Here is a 21,810-nt window from a genome sequence, read left to right as displayed (position 1 = left end):
GGTCTGTAGTAATCTTGAAATCAGGTAATATAAGTCCTCTGATTTTGCTCTTTTTAAAAGTTGTTTTGAATATTTGAGGTCTTTTGCATTTCTATACGAAGTGTAAAATTAGCTTGTCCATTTCTACACAAAAAAAAGGCTGCTAAGATTTTTTTAAAAAATATTTATTATTTATTTATTTTTGGCTGCTTTGGGTCTTAGTTGCAGCACGCGGGATCTTTTGTTTCAGCATGTGGGCTTCTTCATTGCGGTGTGCGGGCTTCTCTCTAGTTGTGGCGTGAGGGTTTTCTCTTCTCTTTCTCTTCTCTAGTTGTGGCGCTCCACAGGCTCCAGGGCGTGTGAGCTCTGTAGTTTGCAGCACGTGGGCTCTCTAGTTGAGGCTCGCGAGCTCAGTAGTTGTGGCACGCGGGCTTAGTTGCCCCATGGCATGTGGGATCTTAGTTCCCTGACCAGGGATGGAACCCGCATCCCTTGCATTGGAAGGTGGATTCTTTACCATTGGACCATCAGGGAAGTTCCAAGCCTGCTAGGATTTTGATTGGAATTGAATTAACGCTATAGATCAACTTGTGGGAGAATTGACACTTTAACAATATTATATTCAAATCTGTGATCATAATATACCTATTTATTTAGATCTTTAAAATTTTCTCACCAGTATTTTGTAGTTTTTAGCATACTGTTTTGCACCTATTTTGTTCAATCTATCCATAAATATTTCATTTTTTATGTTATCTAAATGGTATTTTTTATTCTTTTCCATTATGGTTTATTACAGGATACTGAATATAGTTTCCCGTGCTATACAACAGGATCTTGTTGTTTATCCATTCTATATATAATAGTTTGCATCTGCTAATCCCAAACTCCCAATCCAGCCGTCTGTCCCCAGCAACCACAAGTCTGTTCTCTATGTCTTTGAGTCTGTTTCTGTGTTGTAGATAAGTTCATTTGTGTCATATTTTAGATTCCACATATAAGTGATATCATATGGTATTTGTCTTTTTCTTTCTAATTTACTTCGCTTAGTATGATAATCTCTAGGTCCCTCCATGTAGCTGCAAATGGCATTATTTCATTCTTTTTAATGGCTGGATAATATTCCATTATATATATGTACCACATCTTCTTTATCTACTCATCTGTCAGTGGACATTTAGGTTGTTTCCATGTCTTGGCTACTGTAAATAGTGCTGCTGTGAACATTGGGATGCATGTATCTTTTCGAGTTATAGTTTTGTCCAGCTATATGCCCAGGAGTGGAATTGCTGGATCATATGGTAACTCTATTTTTAGTTTTCTGAGGAACCTCCATACTGCTCTGCATGGTGTCTGCACCAGTTTACATTCCCACCAGTGTAGGAGGGTTCCCTTTTCTCCACACCCTCTCCAGCATTTGTTATTTGTAAACTTTTTTTTTTTCTTGCGGGAGCTTAGTTCGCAGACCAGGGATCAAACCCGGGCCCCTGGCAGTGACAGCACCAAGTCCTAACCACTGGACTTGCAGGGAACTCCCTGTAAACTTTTTAATGATGGCCGTTCTGACCGGTGTGAGGTGGTATCTCATTGTAGTTTTGATTTGCATTTCTCTAATAGTTAGTGATGTTGATCATCATTTCATGTGCCTATTGGCCATCTGTATGTCTTCCTTGGAGAAATGTCTATTTAGGTCTTCTGCCCATTTTTTGATTGAGTTGTTTGTTTTTTTGTTATTGAGTTGTATGAGCTGTTTGTATATGTTGGATATTAAGCCCTTGGTCACATGGCTTGCAGATATTTTCTCCCAGTCTGTAGGTTATCATTTTGTTTTGTTTATGGTTTCCTTTGCTGTGCACAAGCTTATAAGTTTGATTAGGTCCCATTTGTTTATTTTTGCTTTTATTTCTATTGCCTTGGGAGACTGACTTAAAGAAAACATTGATATGATTTATGTCAGAGAATGTTTTGCCTGTGTTCTCTTCTAGGAGTTTTATGGTGTCATGTCTTATATTTAAAACTTTGAGCCATTTTGAGTTTATCTTTGTGTATGGTGTGAGGGTACGTTCTAAATTCATCGATTTAAATGTGGCTATCCAGCTTTCCCAACACCACTTGCTGAAGAGACTGTCTTTTCTCCATTGTATGTTCTTCCCTTCTTTGTCGAAGATTAATTGACCATATGTGTGTGGGTTTATTTCTGGGCTTTCTATTCTGTTCCGTTGATCCATATGTCTGTTTTTGTGCCAGTACTAGGCTGTTTTGATTACTGTAGCTTTGCAGTATTGTCTGAAGTCTGGGAGGGTTGTGCCTCCTGCTTTGTTCTTTTTCCTCAGGATTGCTTTGGCAATTCTGGGTCTTTTATGGTTCCATATAAATTTTAAGATTATTTGTTCTAGTTCTGTGAAAAATGTCATGGGTAATTTGATAGGGGTTGCATTAAACCTGTAGATTGCTTTGGGTAGTATGGCCATTTTAACAGTGTTAATTCTTCTAATCCTAGAGCATGGGATATCTTTCCTAAATGGTTTTTTAAACCTTGATTTCCAACATTTTTGCTAATATATAGAAATAGAATTATTTTTAAATTGACCTTTTTTTCTCACAACTTTGATAAATTCATTTTTTTTAGAGTCCTTAGAATTTTCTGTGCTCACAATCATATTGTGTACAAGTAAATTCAGTTTTACTTCTTTCTTTCAAGTCTGTATGGCTTTGATTTCTTTTTCTTTCCTTATTGCACTGTCTAGGACCCCCAGTACAATATTGAAGTGGTCAGAGTAAATATCCTTGACAGATCTTCAGGAGAAAGCATTGGTCTTTCATCATTAAGTAATGGGTTAGCTATAGGTTTTCATAGATTTCTTTATTAGGTTGAGGAAGTTCCCTTCTATCCAGAGTTCGCTGAGAGCTTTTATTATGATGAAGGTTGACTTTTGTCAGTGTTTTTTCTGTATATATTGAGATGATCATATGGATTTTCTCTTTTATTCTGTTAATATGGTGGCTGATTTTTAAATATTAATCCAACCTTATATTCATGGGATAAACCCTTCTTGATCATGATATAGTATTTTATTTTATTTTAATTAATTAATTAATTTGTTTATTTAATTTTTTGGGGGCTGCATTGGGTCTTCATTGCTGCGCAACGGGCTTTCTTTAGTTGCGGCGAGCGGGGGCTACTCTTTGTTGTGGTGTGCGGGCTTCTCATTGTGTTGGCTTCTCCTGTTGCGGAGCACAGGTACTAGGTTTGCGGGCTTCAGTAGTTGTGGCATGTGGGCTCAGTAGTTGTGGCTCACGGGCTCCAGAATGCAGTCTCAGTAGTTGTGGCGCATGGGCTTAGTTGCTCCACAGCATGTGGGATCTTCCCAGACCAGGGCAAAACCTGTGTCCCCTGCACTGTCGGGCAGATTCTTAACCACTGTGCCACCGAGGAAGCACATGATATAGTATTTATAATATATATTTCAGAATTTGAGTTGCTAGTATTTTGTTGATTATTTTTATGTCAGTATTTATGAGGGATATTAGTTCACAGTTTTCTTGTGGTACCTTTGGTTTTGGTATTAGAGTAATGTTGCCTTACAAAATAAGTTAGGAGTATTCCTTCCTCTATTTTTAAAAAGAGTTTGTGAAGAATCACTGTTAGTTCTTGCTTAATGATTAATAGAATTTACCAGTTAAGGCATCAGGACCTGGAATTTTCTTTGTAGGAAGAATTTTTTTTTTCTCTTTAATTTTATTTATTTTTTATACATCAGGTTCTCATTAGTTATCCATTTTATACATATTAGTGTATATATGTCAAACCCAATCTCCCAATTCATCACACTACCACCACCACCCCTCTGCCACTTTCCCCCCTTGGTGTCCATACATTTGTTCTCTACATCTGTGTCTCTATTTCTGCCCTGCAAACCGATTCATCTGTACCGTTTTTCTAGGTTCCACATATATGTGTTAATATATGATATTTGTTTTTCTCTTTCTGACTTACTTCACTCTATATGACAGTCTCTAGATCCATCCACATCTCTACAAATGACCAATTTTGTTCCTTTGTATATATGTACCACGTCTTCTTTATCCATTCATCTGTCCATGGGCATTTAGGTTGCGTCCATGTCCTGGCTACTGTAAATAGTGCTGCAGTGAACATTGGGGTGCATGTGTCTTTTTGAATTATGGTTTTCTCTGGGTATATGCCCAGTAGTGGGATTGCTGGGTCATATGGTAATTCTATTTTTAGTTTTTTAAGGAACCTCCATACTGTTCTCCATAGTGGCTGTATCAATTTACATTCCCACCAACAGTGCAAGAGGGTTCCCTTTTCTCCACACCCTCTCCAGCATTTATTGTTTGTAGATTTTTTGATGATGGCCATTCTGACTGGTGTGAGGTGATACCTCATTGTAGTTTTGATTTGCATTTCTCTAATGATTAATGATGTTGAGCATCCTTTCATGTGTTTGTTGGCAATCTGTATATCTCTTTGGAGAAATGTCTATTTCGGTCTTCTGCCCATTTTTGGATTGGGTTGTTTGTTTTTTGATAATGAGCTGTTTGTATATTTTGGAAATTAATCCCTTGTCAATAACATGGTTTGCAAATATTTTCTCCCATTCCATAGGTTGTCTTTTCATTTTGTTTACGGTTTCCATTGCTGTGCAGAAGCTTTTAAGTTAAATTAGGTCCCATTTGTTTATTTTCGCTATTGTGAAATTTCACTCTTTATTCCTGATAATATTCCTTGTTTTGAAGTCTCCTCGTCAGATATTAATATAGCAATTCAAGTTTCTTTTAATTAGTGTTGATATAGCATGTTTTTTCCCATCTTTTTAATTTCAACCTATTTGTGTCTTTATATCTTAGGTGGATTTCTTTTAGACAGCCCATAGTTGAATCCTGATTTTATATCCAGTTTTACAATCTCTGCCTTTTAATTGGAGTGTTATATTTAATTTATTTATTAATATGGCTGAGTTGAAATCTGCCATCTTGTCTTTTTTTTTTTTCTTTTTCTCCCATCTGTTCTTTGTTCATCTTTTTCTTTTTCTGCCTTTGTTTGGATTAACTGAGTATTTTTTTTTTTTGCAGGTTTTTTTTTCCTGTCTTTCATTTTCTTTTTTCTTATTTTTTTAACATCTTTATTGGAGTATAATTGCCTTACAATGGTGTGTTAGTTTCTGCTTTATAACGAAGTGAATCAGCTATACATATACATATATCCCCATATCTCCTCCCTCTTGTGTCTCCCTCCCTCCCTCCCTATCCCACCCCTCTAGGTGGTCACAAAGCACCGAGCTGATCTCCCTGTGCTATGTGGCTGCTTCCCACTAGCTATCTATTTTACATTTGGTAGTGTATATATGTCCATGCCACTCTCTCACTTCGTCCCAGCTTACCCTTCCCCCTCCCCAGGTCCTCAAGTCCATTCTCTACATTTGCGTCTTTATTCCTGTCCTGCCCCTAGGTTCTTCAGAACCATTTTTTTTAGATTCCATGTATATGTGTTAGCATATGGTATTTGTTTTTCTCTTTCTGACATACTTCACTCTGTATGACAGACTCTAGGTCCATCCACCTCACTACAAATAATTCAGTTTTGTTTTTTTTATGGCTGAGTAATATTCCATTGTATACATGTACCACATCTTCTTTATCCATTCATCTGTCGATGGACACTTAGGTTGCTTCCATGTCCTGGCTATTGTAAATAGAGCTGCAGTGAACACTGTGGTACATGACTCTTTTTGAATTATGGTTTTCTCAGGGTATATGCCCAGTAGTGGGATTGCTGGGTCATATGGTAGTTCTATTTTTAGTTTTGTAAGGAAACTCCATACTGTTCTCCATAGTGGCAGTATCAATTTACATTCCCACCAACAGTGCAAGAGGGTTCCCTTTTCTCCACACCCTCTCCAGCATTTATTGTTTGTAGATTTTTTGATGATGGCCATTCTGACTAGTGTGAGGTGATACCTCATTGTAGTTTTGATTTGCATTTCTCTAATGATTAATGATGTTGAGCATCCTTTCATGTGTTTGTTGGCAATCTGTATATCTTCTTTGGAGAAATGTCTATTTAGGTCTTCTGCCCATTTTTGGATTGGGTTGTTTGTTTTTTTGATATTGAGCTGTATGTGCTGCTTATAAATTTTGGAGATTAATCCTTTGTCAGTTGCTTCATTTCAAATATTTTCTCCCATTCTGAGGGTTGTCTTTTTGTCTTGTTTATGGTTTCCTTTGCTGTGCAAAAGCTTTGAAGTTTCATTAGGTCCCATTTGTTTATTTTTGTTTTTATTTCCATTTCTCTAGGAGGTGGGTCAAAAAGGATCTTGCTGTGATTTATATCATAGAGTGTTCTGCCTATGTTTTCCTCTAAGAGTTTTATAGTGTCTGGCCTTAGATTTAGGTCTTTAATCCATTTTGAGTTTATTTTTGTGTATGGTGTTAGGGAGTGTTCTAATTTCATTCTTTTACATGTAGCTGTCCAGTTTTCTCAGCACCACTTATTGAAGAGGCTGTCTTTTCTCCATTGTATATTCTTGCCTCCTTTATCAAAAATAAGGTGACCATATGTGTGTGGGGTTATCTCTGGGCTTTCTGTCCTGTTCCATTGATCTATATTTCTGTTTTTGTGCCAGTACCATACTGTCTTGATTACTGTAGCTTTGTAGTATAGTCTGAAGTCCGGGAGCCTGATTCCTCCAGCTTCGTTTTTCTTTCTTAAGATTGCTTTGGCTCTTCGGGGTCTTTTGTGTTTCCATACAAATTTTGAAACTTTTTGTTCTAGTTCTGTGAAAAATGCCATTGGTAGTTTGATAGGGATTGCATTGAATCTGTAGATTGCTTTGGGTAGTATAGTCATTTTCACAATGTTGATTCTTCCAATCCAAGAACATGGTATATCTCTCCATCTGTTTGTATCATCTTTAATTTCTTTCATCAGTGTCTTACAGTTTTCTGCATACAGGTCTTTTGTCTCCTTAGGTAGGTTTATTGCTAGGTATTTTATTCTTTTTGTTGCAGTGGTAAATGGGAGTGTTTCCTTAATTTCTCTTTCAGATTTTTCATCATTAGTGTATAGGAATGCAAGATATTTCTGTGCATTAATTTTGTATCCTGCTACTTTACCAAGTTCATTGATTAGCTCTAGTAGTTTTCTGGTAGCATCTTTAGGATTCTCTATGTATAGTATCATGTCATCTGAAAACAGTGACAGCTTTACTTTTTCTTTTCCGATTTGGATTTCTTTTATTTCTTTTTCTTCTCTGATTGCTGTGGCTAGGACTTCCAAAACTATGTTGAATAATAGTGGTGAGAGTGGACAACCTTGTCTTGTTCCGATCTTAGAGGAAATGGTTTCTTACTGAGTGTTTTTTATGATTCCATTTTATGTCCAATATTGACTTCTTAGCTATACCTCTTAATTTTATTATTTTAGTCGTTGCTCTAGGTTTTACAATACGCATCTTTAACTTCCCACAGTGTACCTTCAAAATATGTTACAGGACTTCATGTAATGTATAATAACCTTGCAGTAGTGTGTATCCATTTTTCCCCCTCTTGTTCTTTGTACTACTGTTGTCAGACATTTTTCTTCTCGGTTTCTTATGAATTTCATATTAGATTGTTACTATTTTTTGCTTTAAAGAGTCAATTATCTTTTTTCCTAGTTTTCAAATTTATGTAAAAGTATTTTACACTTATCTGTGTATTTACCATTTCCAGTAATTTTTATTCCTATTTATAGATCCAGATAATATAATTGTCCTTCTACCAGAAGATCTTCTTTAAACATCTCTTCTAGTTGCAGGACTGTTGGCAACACATACTCTTAGATTGTTTGTTTGATAAGGTCTTTATTTCACCCTCATTTCAGAAAGATATTTTTGCTGGATATAGAATTCTGGGCTAACAATTTTTTTTCTTTTGGCACCATATCATTCCATTGTTCTCTGGCTTGTATAGTTATTGACAAGAATTGTGAATTTTTATCTTTGCTCCTCTGTACATAATGTGTTTATCCCCCTTCTAGCTGCTTTTAATATTCTGTCTTTAACATTGATTTTCAGCAGTTTTATTGTGATGTGCCTTATACCTTCCATTTTGTTCCTTATTATGTTCATGGTTGTCTTTAAACACTTGAACATACTTATAATAGCTCTTTAAACGTCCTTGCTAATTCCATCATCTCTTTCATTTCTGGGTCTATTTCTATTCATTGATGTTTCTCTTGGTTATGAGTTACATTTTCCTGCTTCTTGACGTGTCTGATTTTTTTTTTTAATTTTTGGCTGCATTGGGTCTTCGTTGCTGTGCGTGGGCTTTCTCTGGTTGCGGCAAGCGGGGGCTACTCTTCGTTGTGGTGTGTGGGCTTCTCATTGCAGTGGCTTCTCTTGTTGTGGAACACGGGCTCTAGACGCGCAGGCTTCCGTAGTTGTGGCACATGGGCTCAGTAGTTGTGGCATGCGGGGTCTAAAGCACAGGTTCAGTAGTTGTGACGCACGGGCCTAGTTCCTCCAGGGCCTGTGGGATCTTCCTGGACCAGGCCTCGAACCCATGTCCCCTGCATTAGCTGGCAGATTCTTAACCACTGAGCCACCAGGGAAGCCCAGACATGTCTGATAATTTTTTATTGGATACTGGGCATTGTGAATGTTATATAGTTAAATGCTGGATTTTGTTATCTTTATTAAATAATGCTGGACTTTATTGAGGAAGATAAGCAAATTATTTGTGGAGCAGCAATGTTCTCTTGAAACTCCTTTTTTCATGTGATGATCTTTTTTTCCAGTGTTATTGAGATATAATTGACATACAGTACTGTTTAAATTTACCACAGTAACTTTAGTTAACATTAGTCATCTCCTATAGGTACAAAGGTGGCAGGGAATGGGGTGTTCCTTGAGATATAATTGACATATAGTACTGTTTAAATTTACCACAGTAACTTTAGTTAACATTAGTCATCTCCTATAGGTACAGAGGTGGTGGGGAATGGGGTGTTCCTTGAGATATAATTGACATATAGTACTGTTTAAATTTACCACAGTAACTTCAGTTAACATTAGTCATCTCCTGTAGGTACAAAGGTGGCGGGGAATGGGGTGTTCCTTGTGATGAAAACTCTTGGGATTTACTCTCTCAATAATTTCCAAATATACCATACAGCAGTGTTAACCATACCATACAGCATGTAGTACATTACATCCCCAGTACTAATTTATCTTATAATTGGAAGTTTGTACCTTTTGACCACCTTCATCCGTGAAATTTCTTTTTATCTTTGTTAAGGTAGGTTTATAGTGGCCTTTAACTCTAGGGCTAGTTTAGTTCTATAATTAAGGTGCGACTGTTCTGGTGCCTCTTTTGAATGCCATACGTATTCAACAGGTACTTTTCATTCTGCTTGGTCAAAATTCATACATCTCCCAGTCCTGTGTGAGCTCTGGGAATTGTTCAGCTTACAGATCCTTAGTCATTTTTTTGTTCGAACTGGTTGAATTTTACCTTATACGTGTGATTCTTACTCAGCAGCAGATTCAGTGGGAACCCTACATAAATTTCTGAAGCTCTGTTCTTTGCCTAACTCTTTTCTTTCTGGTAACCTGCCTCACAAGTGCCAGCCACCTCTGCCTCTCCAAACTCTAGTGTGTCTCCTTAGCCCAGCAAGATTTTCATGCTCACCTTATATTTTCTTTCTCTCAGGATTCCTGTCCTGAACTGCCTTTTATACAGTGTATGAAAAGAGGTATTTCTTTCCTAGTTTTCAGTTACTCCATCATGAATGGAAGTGGAAGTCCTGAACTACTTTAAAATATTACAGTATACCCTGAGTTACCCAACTAAATTTTTTAAAATTCATATACTTTTCAGAGAAACTTCCCTTGAATTAACTATTCATATGCATTGTCCATTTTACTTCATTCTCTTTCTTCCTTCCTTCCTCTTTTTTCAGTTACTGGAGGAGAGGGTTTTTTTAAAATAAATTTATTTATTTATTTTTGGCTGTGTTGGGTCTTTGTTGCTGTGCACGGGCTTTCTCTATTTGCGGCGAGCCAGGGCTACTCTTCATTGCGGTGTGCGGGCTTCTCATCACGGTGGCTTCTCTTTGTTGTGGCGCATGGGCTCTAGGCACGCGGGCTCAGTAGTTGTGGCTTGCCGGCTCTAGAGTGCAGGCTCAGTAGTTGTGGTACACAGGCTTAGTTGCTCCGCGGCATGTGGCATCTTCCCAGACCAGGGCTCCAACCCATGTCCCCTGCACTGGCAGGTGGATTTTTAACTGCTGCGCCACCAGGGAAGTCCTAGAGGAGAGTCTTGAGTAGATTTTGGAAACAATATGTTATAGTGAGCATTTTAATATGTTTTTAAAGATAATCCACTAAAACATCTCTCTTCCCTTTCCCCATATTTTCCTTCTATTCTTGAGCCAGAGTCCCAGCCTTACATTGATCATTTACAAAGGTTCAACCCTCAACTCTCTTAAAAGAGCAAGAATTGAAACTGAAGCTCTTGGATGGCTGATATTTTGTCCTGATAGTTAACTGTCTTCTTGGTCATCATGACTCTTTTAGGCTATGTCCACCTGGAGAGAATTTTGCAATCTGAATTAGCTGAGTAGGATTAGGTGGTAGGCAAAAGAGAAGAGACTTTGGATTCCTTAATTTTCCCTGTCTTAAAAGATGTGATACTGTTTCAACCAGGCTGCCCATTCACTGGTCAGCTATGCAGCTGACTGCAAACCACACTTAGTTCTACCGGCCCAACTGTTTATGTGCTTATATATGTGGGTATGCCCTTACATGGTGGTTTATCTTGATTCCCCATTTGCTTGTTAGCTCCTTAAAGGCAGGACTTGGGCTTTAGAAGCCTAGAAGAGTGCTGAGAACAGTGCACTGGCTGGGTGTACTGTCTAATTCTAATCTTATCATGAGACTTTTTTTCCCTCCCGGGCCGTGAGCAGCTTGCGGGATCTCAGTTCCCTGACCAGGGACTGGACCCAGGCCACAGCAGTGAAAGCCGAATCCTAACCACTAGACCACCAGAGAACTCCCCTATCGTGCAACCTTGATGAGAGATTCCTTTCCTTTTTGGTTGGGCCTGAGTGTTACTAAATTAGTCCACAAGCATGTTGAATGTTTACTGTTCCTTAGGACTGTGTTAGGCATTGTGGAAAATCTGTAATGTAACACTGGGTGCCTTCCTTCAGGGTGCTGAGAATCTAGCTATGATGCAGTTTCAGTGAGGAAATCAGTAGTAATAGCATGTTTGTTTCTTCAGGAGACAGCCTGCCACTCAGCCTGCCTGTACCTGCTAAAGCACAAACCCTAAAGCAGGGTGTTCTTTCCTCCACCAGAAATCCCTCATTGGGAAGCCTGTAGAAGACAGATCTCTTCCAGAAAGTGGGAGAAGGGAAAGGTTGCTCATTTATGGCAGGGGTTGGAATTTCAGGTCCTAAAAAGCAGTTATTCATGGAGTCATTTTAAAATGAAAGAATAATAATAATAACAGGGCTTCCCTGATGGCTCAGTGGTTAAGAATCTGCCTGCCAATGCAGGCGTTCAAGCCCTGGTCCGGGAAGATCACACATGCTGCAAAGCAACTAAGCCCATGCGCCACAACTACTGAGCCTGTGCTCTAGAGCCCACGAGCCACAACTACTGAGCCTGTGTGCCACAACTACTGAAGCTCATGCGCCTAGAGCCCGTGCTCCACAACAAGAGAAGCCACTGCAATGAAAAGCCCGTGCACCACGACGAAGAGTAACCCCCGCTTGCCGCAACTAGAGAAAACCTGCATGCAGCAACAAAGACCCAACACAGCCAAAAATAAAGAAACAAAAAATAAAAAAATAAAAAAATAAAATAAACTTATGAAATGATTCTCAACCCAGTGTAAAATTAAAATAATAATAATAATAACAGCTGTGTTTATTACGTACTGCTTGTGTGTCAAGCGGTATACTTGGTGCTTTATATATATTACCTTATTTAATCTTCTATATGATGAAAGTTATTATTATCCCCGTTTTACAGATGAGGAAACGGGCTCACCCAGCTCCACCCTGCTGCTAGTATGTGGTAGAGCTAGGGTGAGTCCAGGCAGGCTGGCTCTAGAGCCATTCTCTTAACTACGTTATTTTGAAAATTAATAGCTGTTGGTTGAAATTCTTTATCAGGGCCTAGGCACAACTAGACCCAGACTGTGACCCACCGATGTCTTTAATTGGAGAACATCTTTGCATTGCTTTTTTTTTTTTTTTTTTGGCTGCATTGGGTCTTCATTGCTGAGAGGGGGCTACTCTTTGCTGCAGTGCACGGGCTTCTCATTGCGGTGGCTTCTCTTGTTGAGGAGCACAGGTTCTAGGGTGCACGGGCTTCAGTAGTTGTGGCACACGGGCTTAGTTGCTCTGCGGCATGTGGGATCTTCCCGGATCAGGTTATCGAACCCATGTCCCCTGCATTGGCAGGTAGATTCCTAACCACTGCCACCAGGGAAGTCCCTGCAGTGCTTCTTGTTTAGCTTTAACTAATCCTGAATTTGGAAGAATAAATATGGATTATGGAGGAAGAAGAATTGGCTTTTTGCTTCTCTATCATCAGAATTCCCCTTACAAGCTGTCCAGCACGTGACCACCACTTAATTGTGAGAATGCCACTGAAGGGCTGTCCTTAGACTGGTGGGATTGCAAGGTTAGGGAGAGACCTTTATTGCTTCTGGGAGAAAAGAAACACAGTAAACACAGTAAACACATAACCAGTTATGGGGAGGGACTGCTTTGGGAAAGTAGAGGAAGAGTGAGAGGCCAGATGAGGTCCTTTCAGAGAAAATGAAAGATTCTAGGAAGCCCACAAGCCCAACAACTGGTGAAAGAAGGTGGACTGTGCTAGGGTGTAGACTGTTACCTGATTGATTAGGGAGGGATGTCCGCCTAGGAAGGGCCTTTGAAGTTGCCAGGAAGTCAGAAATTGAGGAGGCAAATTATGGTAAAGCCTGAGGCCTTTAGGTACAAGGGTTCTGGGATATTACCCTCTGCCTAACTACTGCCCTTGCTTTGTCCCAGGCCAGCGTTGAGTGTGAGGGAGGCCCAAATGGGACATATTCCTAAAGTCTTAAGCTACAGAAAGGAAGATCCCAGACGAGGTGTGTACCCCTAGTGCTCTGAACTTCTGAATGGGCTGGGGCCCAGACCTGAGCTTAGAATGTTTTCTTCTCTTGGAAATTTAAGAGAAGTGATATGGGCAGGAAATGGCAGGGGCTGGGTGAACACAAGAAAGGGCCAGGGAAGGAGAACGTGACCCTGGGCAATGTCTGGACAAGGGGAGAGCTGAGATTATGCACAAAGTCCAGCCAGGCCTCTGGTTTCCTTCCAAGGAGCTGATAGCTCAGGGGCCTTCTCTGCTTTCACCTCCCTGCAAGAAACTGAACTAAGCTCTTCCAGGAAAAGCCAACTTTATTGGGAAAGAAAAAATCCCTGTTCTGAGCGATATCTTATACCTTCCACTCTGCCCTGGCAAGAAGAGAGAAAGCCCAGGTGATAAGGGTGGCCTTGCCTGAGGCTCTCAGGACATTGCATCTCTTGATGTGCTGTTTCTTCTTCTCAGGAGTTAGCTTTAGCATGGTATTTGTCTTTTGGCACCTGACACCCCTTAGGAAAGGCTGAGCCCAGGTTGCTGGGTCATAGCCATTGCTGAAGCTGCCCAGAATTCAGGGATTGGAAAAGCATGTATTATTTTATTCTGCCTGATTCCTGGGAGCTGGTTCCATCTTGCCTTTTTCTGGAATTTTGCCTTTTTCTGGGCTTGAGCCATTTATTTCTGAGCCAAGACCTTGGCCGTAGATATTTCAGCCACTAGCACAGCCCACGTGCATGAGGGGGCCAGATTACTTCGTGGGTGACTGGCGTTGCTGGGTACTGGTCCTCTTGCCGACAGAGCTGACAAATGGAATTAGAAGCAAAGGAGCCAGCCTATACTAGAGTCTCTGGGACATAGTTTGGCAAAGTGACCTTGAGGAGTGGGGTGTCTGGAGGAAAAGAGCCTGAATCTGGACCAGACCTTTGACCTAGCTGTCCTTCCCAAACTCAGGAACACAAGCCTGTGTTCTCCATCCCTACTTTCTCCTCAGGAATTCTTGGCAGGCAGAAGTGTTTGCCACTAGGTGAAGTCTGCCCTGGCACAAGACTGAACTGGTGAAGGGAACAGCCCAGAGGCACCTTTGTACCCCTCAGGACTCCATTCTCAGTCTTTCTGGTCAGTCCTGACTCTAGCTTATTCCCTTCACCCCTACGTTCTGTTGGAGCTAAGCCTCCCTCATCACACTCCTTCCTCCCAAGACTCCCTACTGAGCTGGGAGCTCTCCATGACATCATACACTTCCCTCCCAGGTCAGATAAAATTGCAAAATAGCTATCACACAGATTGCCACAGTGAAAAAGTATTCACTCTCCTGGTCTCTCCTTTCTACCCAGCTCACTTCTTCTAACTTAATGTAGAAGATCTACATCTTCTGATGTAACTAATCATTGTATAACCCAAATATAATTATCTTCAAGCTGGCAAGATAGTACTACACTCTCTAAATACTAGTCTGGTCTTGCTAATAATAGACATGATATATCCAAAATAGTTTTCATTACAGTGGGCAGCAGGGGGCTAGGCTAGTTCACCTCTGAATATTCGTGATGTAACTAATTGTCCTTGTCTTTGATTTATGGTCTGATAAGCCGAAGTCATATCAGGAATGGCTTTGGTAGTCCTTTCCTTCTGGAACCACAGAGATCCAAGGTTCCTGGAGTTAGTGGAGGTCTGAATCCACCCCCATAGAAAGCAGAGGCATAGTAGGAGAGGGACCCCTCATCAGAACAAAAGAGGATGAGATAAGCTCTAGCTTAGTTTAGAAAGTGTCTCCTACACTCCAAGGCTAGGATGCCCAAAAAGTTCCATCCAGGCAATGGATAAGAAGACTGAGTTGGCATTGGGAGATGAAAACAAGTGGCAGATGGTGCTGAGGAACATCCCAGGACTGAAGAAATGTGGTTCCCAGAAAAGGAAAAGGAAGGAGACATTGGCAAAGTCTTACTCAGCAACTGACAGCCTGGCCAGAGAAAGCTGCAGGATATGGCTGAGAATGCATCTTTGGTATCAGGGATACTGAGGGGCTCCGACACTCACTGTTCTGTCACCTCTTCTCATGCTTCTTTACCATACCCACAGTAAACAGCCCTGGTGACCAGGCTGGACTAGTCAGGAAAGGCAGGGGATGGAAGAGATTAGAAAGTGGTCCCGGGCTTCCCTGGTGGTGCAGGGGTTGAGAATCTGCCTGCTAATGCAGGGGACACGGGTTCGAGCCCTGGTCTGGGAAGATCCCACATGCCACGGAGCAGCTGGGCCCGTGAGCCACAACTACTGAGCCTGCGCGTCTGGAGCCTGTGCCCCGCAGCAAGAGAGGCCGCGATAGTGAGAGGCCCGCGCACCGCGATGAAGAGTGGCCCCCGCTTGCCACAACTAGAGAAAGCCCTCGCACAGAAACGAAGACCAAACACAGCCATAAATAAACAAATAAATAAATAAATAAATAAAATTAAAAAAAAAAAAAAAAAAAAAAAGATGAGCCCCCTGAGAGCCATGGCTCTTGGCCTGTGGCAATTTAAAAAAAAAAAAAAAAAAAAAAAAAGAAAGTGGTCCCACCTACCATATACAATAGGGAACTATATACTCAATATCTTGTAATATCCTAATAATGAAAGAGAATGTAAAAAAAAGAATATGTATGTATGTGTGTATATATATATTTTGGCCATGCCACACAGCTTGTGGGATCTTAATTCCCCAACCAGGGCTTGAACCCATGCCCTCGGCAGTGAAAGCGTGGAGTTCTAAACACTGGACCACCAGGGAATTCCCTATATATTTATATATATATGTATAACTGAATCACTTTGCTGTACACCTGAAACACACAGCATTGTAAATCAACTATATTTCAATAAAAATTTTTTAAAAAACAACAAAAAACATGGCCCCAGAAACCTGAGGAATCACTCCCCGTGGCCAGGCTTTTTTCAGGGTAATAAGTAGTGAGCAAGGTCTCTTGGGGGTGTTGTCTCAGACTGAATCCAACGCAGTAGGGCAGCAGGAGGGGCGTGGGGGCCAAATACCTAGGGTTCGTGTGGACTAAGCCCCACCTGGCCCTTGACTTCCCCAGGTGTTAGAGGTAGTGCGAGCCAACTATGACACGCTCACACTGAAGCTGCAAGATGGCCTGGACCAGTATGAGCGCTACTCTGAGCAGCACAAGGAAGCCGCCTTCTTCAAAGAGCTGGTGAGTGTGCCCCGCCTCCATCTCTGCCTGTGTCTCTTAAGGGCCCTTTCCCAGCCACTGGGTTCTACTGTGCAGGTGGGCAAAGGCTGATGAAATAAGACTGGAGGGGCCTGCTTGGATTGGGTTTGCAACTTATCTCCCAAAGCAGTCCAGGAAGGACCAGGCAGTGAGAGACAAAGATATTCCCCAGAGTGCTGGTGCCAGGCTGGGAAGGGTGAGAAGTCTGAGGCAGCAGTGCCCACCTCTCCTCTGCAGCCATGGTGACAGCCCTTGCACAGCTCCAGCTGGGCCTGGAGTTTGACGTGTGTTCTCAGTGGCAGCTCTGGCTCATTACTCCTTATCCTGTCCTCAGAGTAACTAATGAGAGTAATTGATTCTTCTCCTCCTTATGTAATCACTTCTTTCTAAATTCCTAACTGGGTCCTGGTCTGAGTGCCCTTCCAATCTAGTTCTCCAGTCTTCACTCCCTACCCCCATTCCCACTTTCCAGTCACTCAGCTTCCTGCAGCCCCCTCCCTTGGCCGCCTGCAGCCAGTGAACATCTGCTCTGCCTCCTACTCCACCTCCCAGTCAGCATCTCCACAGAACTGGACTTACCCTGTTGGTGGTCCCTGTCCTGTCCTGTGCTCAGAAGATGCTCTCAGGAAAAGCCCAGTCTCCCTGTATTCCTGCCACTCCACCTGCCTGGTTGTCCATGATCATCCTGGCTGGGGGCTGAGACCAGGGCACACAGGCCTGTGTACCAACTTCCCATGTCCTCAGACCTCCCACTGCTGGGGCAGAACTTGCATCAGCCCAGCTTTTACTACCCATGCCCAGTCCATGATGAAGGTGCTAGATTTTAGATCACCTGTCTTGTGCTAAACCCAGCCCAACTCTGACCCTGACATGGCATTCCTGGGATTATTGGGCTTCCCCAAGGTGAGGCAGATATACTCTGGACTGAGTTAGTTGGGAACAGGGAAGCCACTAGTGTAATAAGATAGCAGAGTACAGTATTTTTATGGGGTGGTCAGCAAGTTATTGGGAGATGAAGAGGATTGTGGAGGAGAGAGTTCAAGCAGCTCTCTTGAGGCTTTTGGGCACTAGCCTGTGCCTTACTCATTTCTCCTCATATCTATACCTCTGGCACAGGGAAGCAAAGAGGGTCTGGTTAGGTTTGGAGCTAATGAGCTTGAGCTGCCTGTTGTTTGCCATGCTGCCCTTTCCTCTGCTTCCTGCCTGATGACTTCATTAAGTTTCCCATAGCAAAGCAGAAATTGAAAAAAAGCTCCCTGGGCTTTGGGGCCTAAGACAGATACACATTCTTTTTCTCCTTCCTCCCCTGCTTTGTCTCTCATTCGATGTTCACTTCTATTTCCCATGAATGAATTTCCTTCCAGAGTCTGCTGGATTCCTCTTAGAACCCACTCAGAGCAGGGAGTTTGGCCTTCTGGCCCCTTTCCCACAGGTCTTTTCTCCTGCTGACACAGTCAGGACTTCCTGCAAGGTTCTTGGTCTGTGGGTAGAAAGCATGAGCAGTGGGGACATAGCAAGGATACAGCTGGACTCTCCTCTCAAGTGGGGAGGCATCTTTGTGGTATGGAGAGTGCTGGACTAGGAGCTGAGAAACCTGGGTCCTACTTTCACAACTGGGACTCACTGGCTGTATGACCTGATCCTGGCTATTGGCCTCCTTGGATCATACTCCTGCCATCCAATGACAGACAAGGGCTGCATCTCTAAACGTTCTTTCCAGCCCAGAAAAGTAAATAAATACAGAAGGAGATTGAGGAGACTCGAAACACATCCAAAGAGAGGTAGCTCCAGAGCATGAGTCCTCTGGCCTCAGTTTCTCCTCCTCCATTAGACCACTGACCAGATCAGTCCCCCTTCTGCCTGGCCGAGGCAAGGACAAAGGCCTGACCTCAGCCCTCCTTCCCTGTCTGTGCTTGTTTCTACCTCATCAGGTGCTCAGACGCTCTTCTCACATCCACTAGGATTCCTGTCTCTCAACCTCTCTTTTCTTCCGACTATCACGGAATTGTTTGCTCATTTACCTGCAGGGATGATAGATGTTAAGGGTTCATTTCCTAAGAGAGAAACTTCTAGCACTTCATCTTGGCCTTGTGCTTCAGGCACTGCCCTCTGCTGTTTGTAACGGACTCTCTCCTGTTTTCTCTCTGCCTGTGCCCCCCACCTTCCCTCACCTTTTCCCAGGTTCGATCCATTAGCACCAACGTCCGGAGGAACCTGGCCTTCCACACACTCAGCCAGGAAGTCCTGCTCAAGGAATTCTCCACTATCTCCTGAGGCTGCCATGCATACCTGGGCAGCCACTGACTGCCCTTACCCATGAGGCTTCCTGGGCTGGAGGCGGGGGCGAGGGGAGAGGGCCTGTTCCCAAAGCTGGAGAAAAACACAGATACCGAGGTCTCTCGGTGAAGGCCGCACTTCAGTGGAGCTTGGACAGCAGGGGCCAGGATGGGCAAGCCAAGGATAATCTTATTTGGGGAGAGGATGGGTGGGCACAGGGAGACACCTTCAGAAATGTGGGGACTTCCAGGGTGGGCTCTCTGGACAACCCCTCATATTTCCAATTGAGATTACAAGTTGTGGCTACTGACTAATTTTCAGGAGCTGTTGGGTAAGCCTTAGGGTGATGCCCACACCTGGGGGGTCAGTGGTTCTCCTAGGCTTCTGAAAACAGACTCTCAGATGTAGGGGGAGCCAGTTCTGCTTCCTTTGTGCCCGGAAATCTGTGTCCCCTGCCCCCACCAGCACTTGGCCCTTAGCTCAGGCTTAGGGTGAGGTAGGAATGGGATACGTTTTTTCTATTTTCTGAATCCAGAGCTGACTCCTCTGCTGTCTGACCACCACTTTGTGGATTTGATTCTTGGCACCAGGAGTACCTGTTTGCGTTCCCCTGCCTTCCAGCCCATTGACTCGTCAGCACTACAGGGTCACCACCTTAGCTTTTCATTTTCAATCTGGTTTAAATTGTCTTTAGGGTGTGTGTGTGAAATAAACATGGACAGGTTTTCTGGAGCCCTCAGGTGCCTACTTTGCTGGTTCCCTTTCCAGCAGCTTCCCCACCTCCTTAGCTACCCCCTCCTCTGGGAGCCTTTCTTGCGCCTGCTGAGCTCCCCTCCACGTGTTCCACCCCCTCACCCGGCTGTTGTTTACATCCAGCCTGCGTGAGAATTTCCTCTGGGGAGGAATCTGTTGCTGCTGTGGTCTGGTGCCTGGCAGAGAGAGAACTTGCTGGGGCCAGGCTCTGAAACAGGCCAGGTGAGCATCATGGAGAGGCCGACCTTTGGGAAGTTGGCCTATGGTTCCTTCTCTGGACAGCCTCCTTGGGACTACTGCTGTAGGCTTTCCTGCCCCACAGCTGCCTTTGAAGTAGCTGCTGCTCTGAGATCCTCCCTTTCTAAAGCACTTTCTGAAGCCCTCAGGATGGTAGGGGGCAAGCAGCACAGGAAGAATCTGGGAGTAAGTACCAGAATCCAGCCGTGAGAGCAGGTCTGGGACCTCCCCGGCTGCTATTCCACTTGACTTCAAATCTTTTTGGGGTACTCGCCCTCCCTGGGAGTCAGAGTTCCGACTCCAACATTGAGCAAGTTCCAGAGAATCCACCATCGTGCTGCCATGTATAGTTGTAGATTCTTAAGGTATCAAGGGCAGGGTCATCTCTGATCACTAGATGGATAGTCCAGCCTGGGGCATTTAGTGTTTTCGACAGTGATAAACCCCAGAGGAGCAGGAGCTGGAAGCTGGTGGCAAGTTGAAGTTATTAAAAATTGATTTGTATGGGACAGTCTTTTTAGTGTGTTTTCTATTTCCCCTTAATCTCTGTTACCCAGAACTCCTTTCTCAATGACAGAGTTAAGGTAATCTCCCAGGTGCTGGTCTCATCTGGTTAGGGAACCCCTTATACGCTCTGTTTCTCAGTCTCCTGGTCCTAGTGGAAGCCAGTTCAGTTCAGAAGTTGTAGCCTCCCTTGCCTTTTGGGTGGAAGGAAGGAAGAAGAAAATCCCTTTACCTCAAAATTTGGTGTTAAGGAGGCCAGCCAGCCTATCTGGGCTGCTTCTAGATTCCTGCCAGCCTTTCATATGAAGTGAATAAGGGCAGGTCCAGGGCATGAGGCAATAAGCAAAGCACTCCTTGCCCTCCATTTTAAAAGCCATCTCTTGGCCCATTTACATACACCTATTCTAAGAACTCCAAATAGGAGTCCCATCCCTTCTTAGAATTTAACCCCAAAAAGAGCCGTCTATGCTCTGTCCATGCCCCAATGTCTATACCAGGTCTGTGGAGGACCCTCCAGAGTCAGGGAGAAGCCAGGAGTAGGGCATTGCTCCCAAAGATAATCCTTCCTTCGGCTGCTTGTCCCCTTCTCATGTCTGAACTCTCACCACAATTCCTGCTGGGTTAATTGAATCAAGTGCTTGTAAATTAATCCAGCTGAAGAGGTTAAATATGCTGGGGTCACTTTAGCTGAAGCTTTCCGTCTCAGCAGGTCACTCCTCCAGAGGAGCCATTGGGCAGGCAGGATTACCTGGGACACTGCCACCATACCATCAGAACACATCAGACATTGCCCCCACCCCTAATCCTCATGGTGGTTGGGGGGCTCATGGGCTAGGAGCCCACGAAGGATCGTGGGGGAGGTCAAACTAGTAGGCTCAGTCGTTCAGTAGCCATTCCTGGAGCTGGAGGTAGCTGAGCTTTGTGCTAGCCGCTAGCTTCAGAAAAAAAGAGCTAGTCTAAGGGAAGGGGGCCTCATAACAAGGGCATTTCTCCCCAACTCTTGCCTGCATCCCCAAACCCCTCAATCATTTCCCAAATCTTCTGGAAAACAGAAGGAATCTAGGACAGGGCAGATGACAGAAGAGAGCAGGGCAGGAAAGTTGAAAGAAAAAAAAAAAAAGGAACAGAAGAACAAGAAAGTCTTGAGAAACTGACCTGGTTCACTCTTTCTTTTCTTTTTCTTCCCAGTTGGCCAGCGGGGGTCATTAGATCAGGGAAGAAGGCACCTTGAGAGTGAATAGGGCCCAGAGACAGGGTCCTGGAGTGGGTGAGGGTAGGGGTCCTTCCAAGAGAAGAGAAAATTGTAGTCCACTGGCCTGAGATAAACCTGCGTTAGAGGCTGAGTTGACCTTTGCATCCCTAACCCCCTTCAAGCAGGGTGGGCACTGGTGGGGGCCAAAGAGACTCATACATGGGTGGAGAACAACAGAGAAAATAGGGGCTGACAGGGAGACTAACAAGGGACTCATACATACCCGGGCCAGTGCTGAGGGTAGGGGAAGGAGTGCTGAGAATCGGGGGCGGGGATTCCTCATAGTGGAGCCTTTCTGGCCCTGTTCCCTCCTCCACCCGCAATACCCGGGGCTTCAGGTCTAGGGGGTAGTGTTGCCAGAGAGCTCGTCTCCCTCCCCGCACTTCTCAGCTCACCCTTTCACCGGGTGCCTCCCCCGAACTGCAAAGAGGAGGGGGCGGGGGTAGGGGGAGCCAATCCCG

At 43.5% G+C, this 21,810-nt stretch overlaps 1 protein-coding gene and 1 long non-coding RNA gene across 10 annotated transcripts in view; one reads left to right on the top strand and one right to left on the bottom strand.

Moving 5' to 3' along the window:
- The window catches only part of ARMH3 (armadillo like helical domain containing 3), a 180,516-nt gene extending 161,181 nt beyond the window's left edge, over positions 1-19,335 (top strand). For all 9 annotated transcript variants that reach the window (XM_082408314.1, XM_082408311.1, XM_082408307.1 and 6 more), the window contains 2 exons: positions 16,192-16,308; positions 18,508-19,335. In XM_082408314.1, the coding sequence (XP_082264440.1) occupies positions 16,192-16,308; positions 18,508-18,600 (210 nt within the window). In that variant the 3' untranslated portion in view covers positions 18,601-19,335. The remainder of the gene's footprint in view (positions 1-16,191; positions 16,309-18,507) is intronic.
- LOC309636196 lies at positions 6,605-21,735 on the bottom strand. The gene is made up of 2 exons (XR_014249289.1): positions 21,253-21,735; positions 6,605-10,301 (listed from the first exon to the last, which is right to left on the bottom strand). It is a non-coding gene; the product is annotated as an uncharacterized lncRNA (long non-coding RNA).
- Between the last annotated feature and the right edge of the window lie 75 nt (positions 21,736-21,810).

Source organism: Balaenoptera borealis (genome assembly GCF_965194805.1).
Source record: "Balaenoptera borealis genome assembly, chromosome: 10".
NCBI lineage: Eukaryota > Metazoa > Chordata > Mammalia > Artiodactyla > Balaenopteridae > Balaenoptera > Balaenoptera borealis.
The sequence above is the reverse complement of the archived record's forward strand: the minus strand, read 5'-3'. Positions and strand labels throughout refer to the sequence as shown.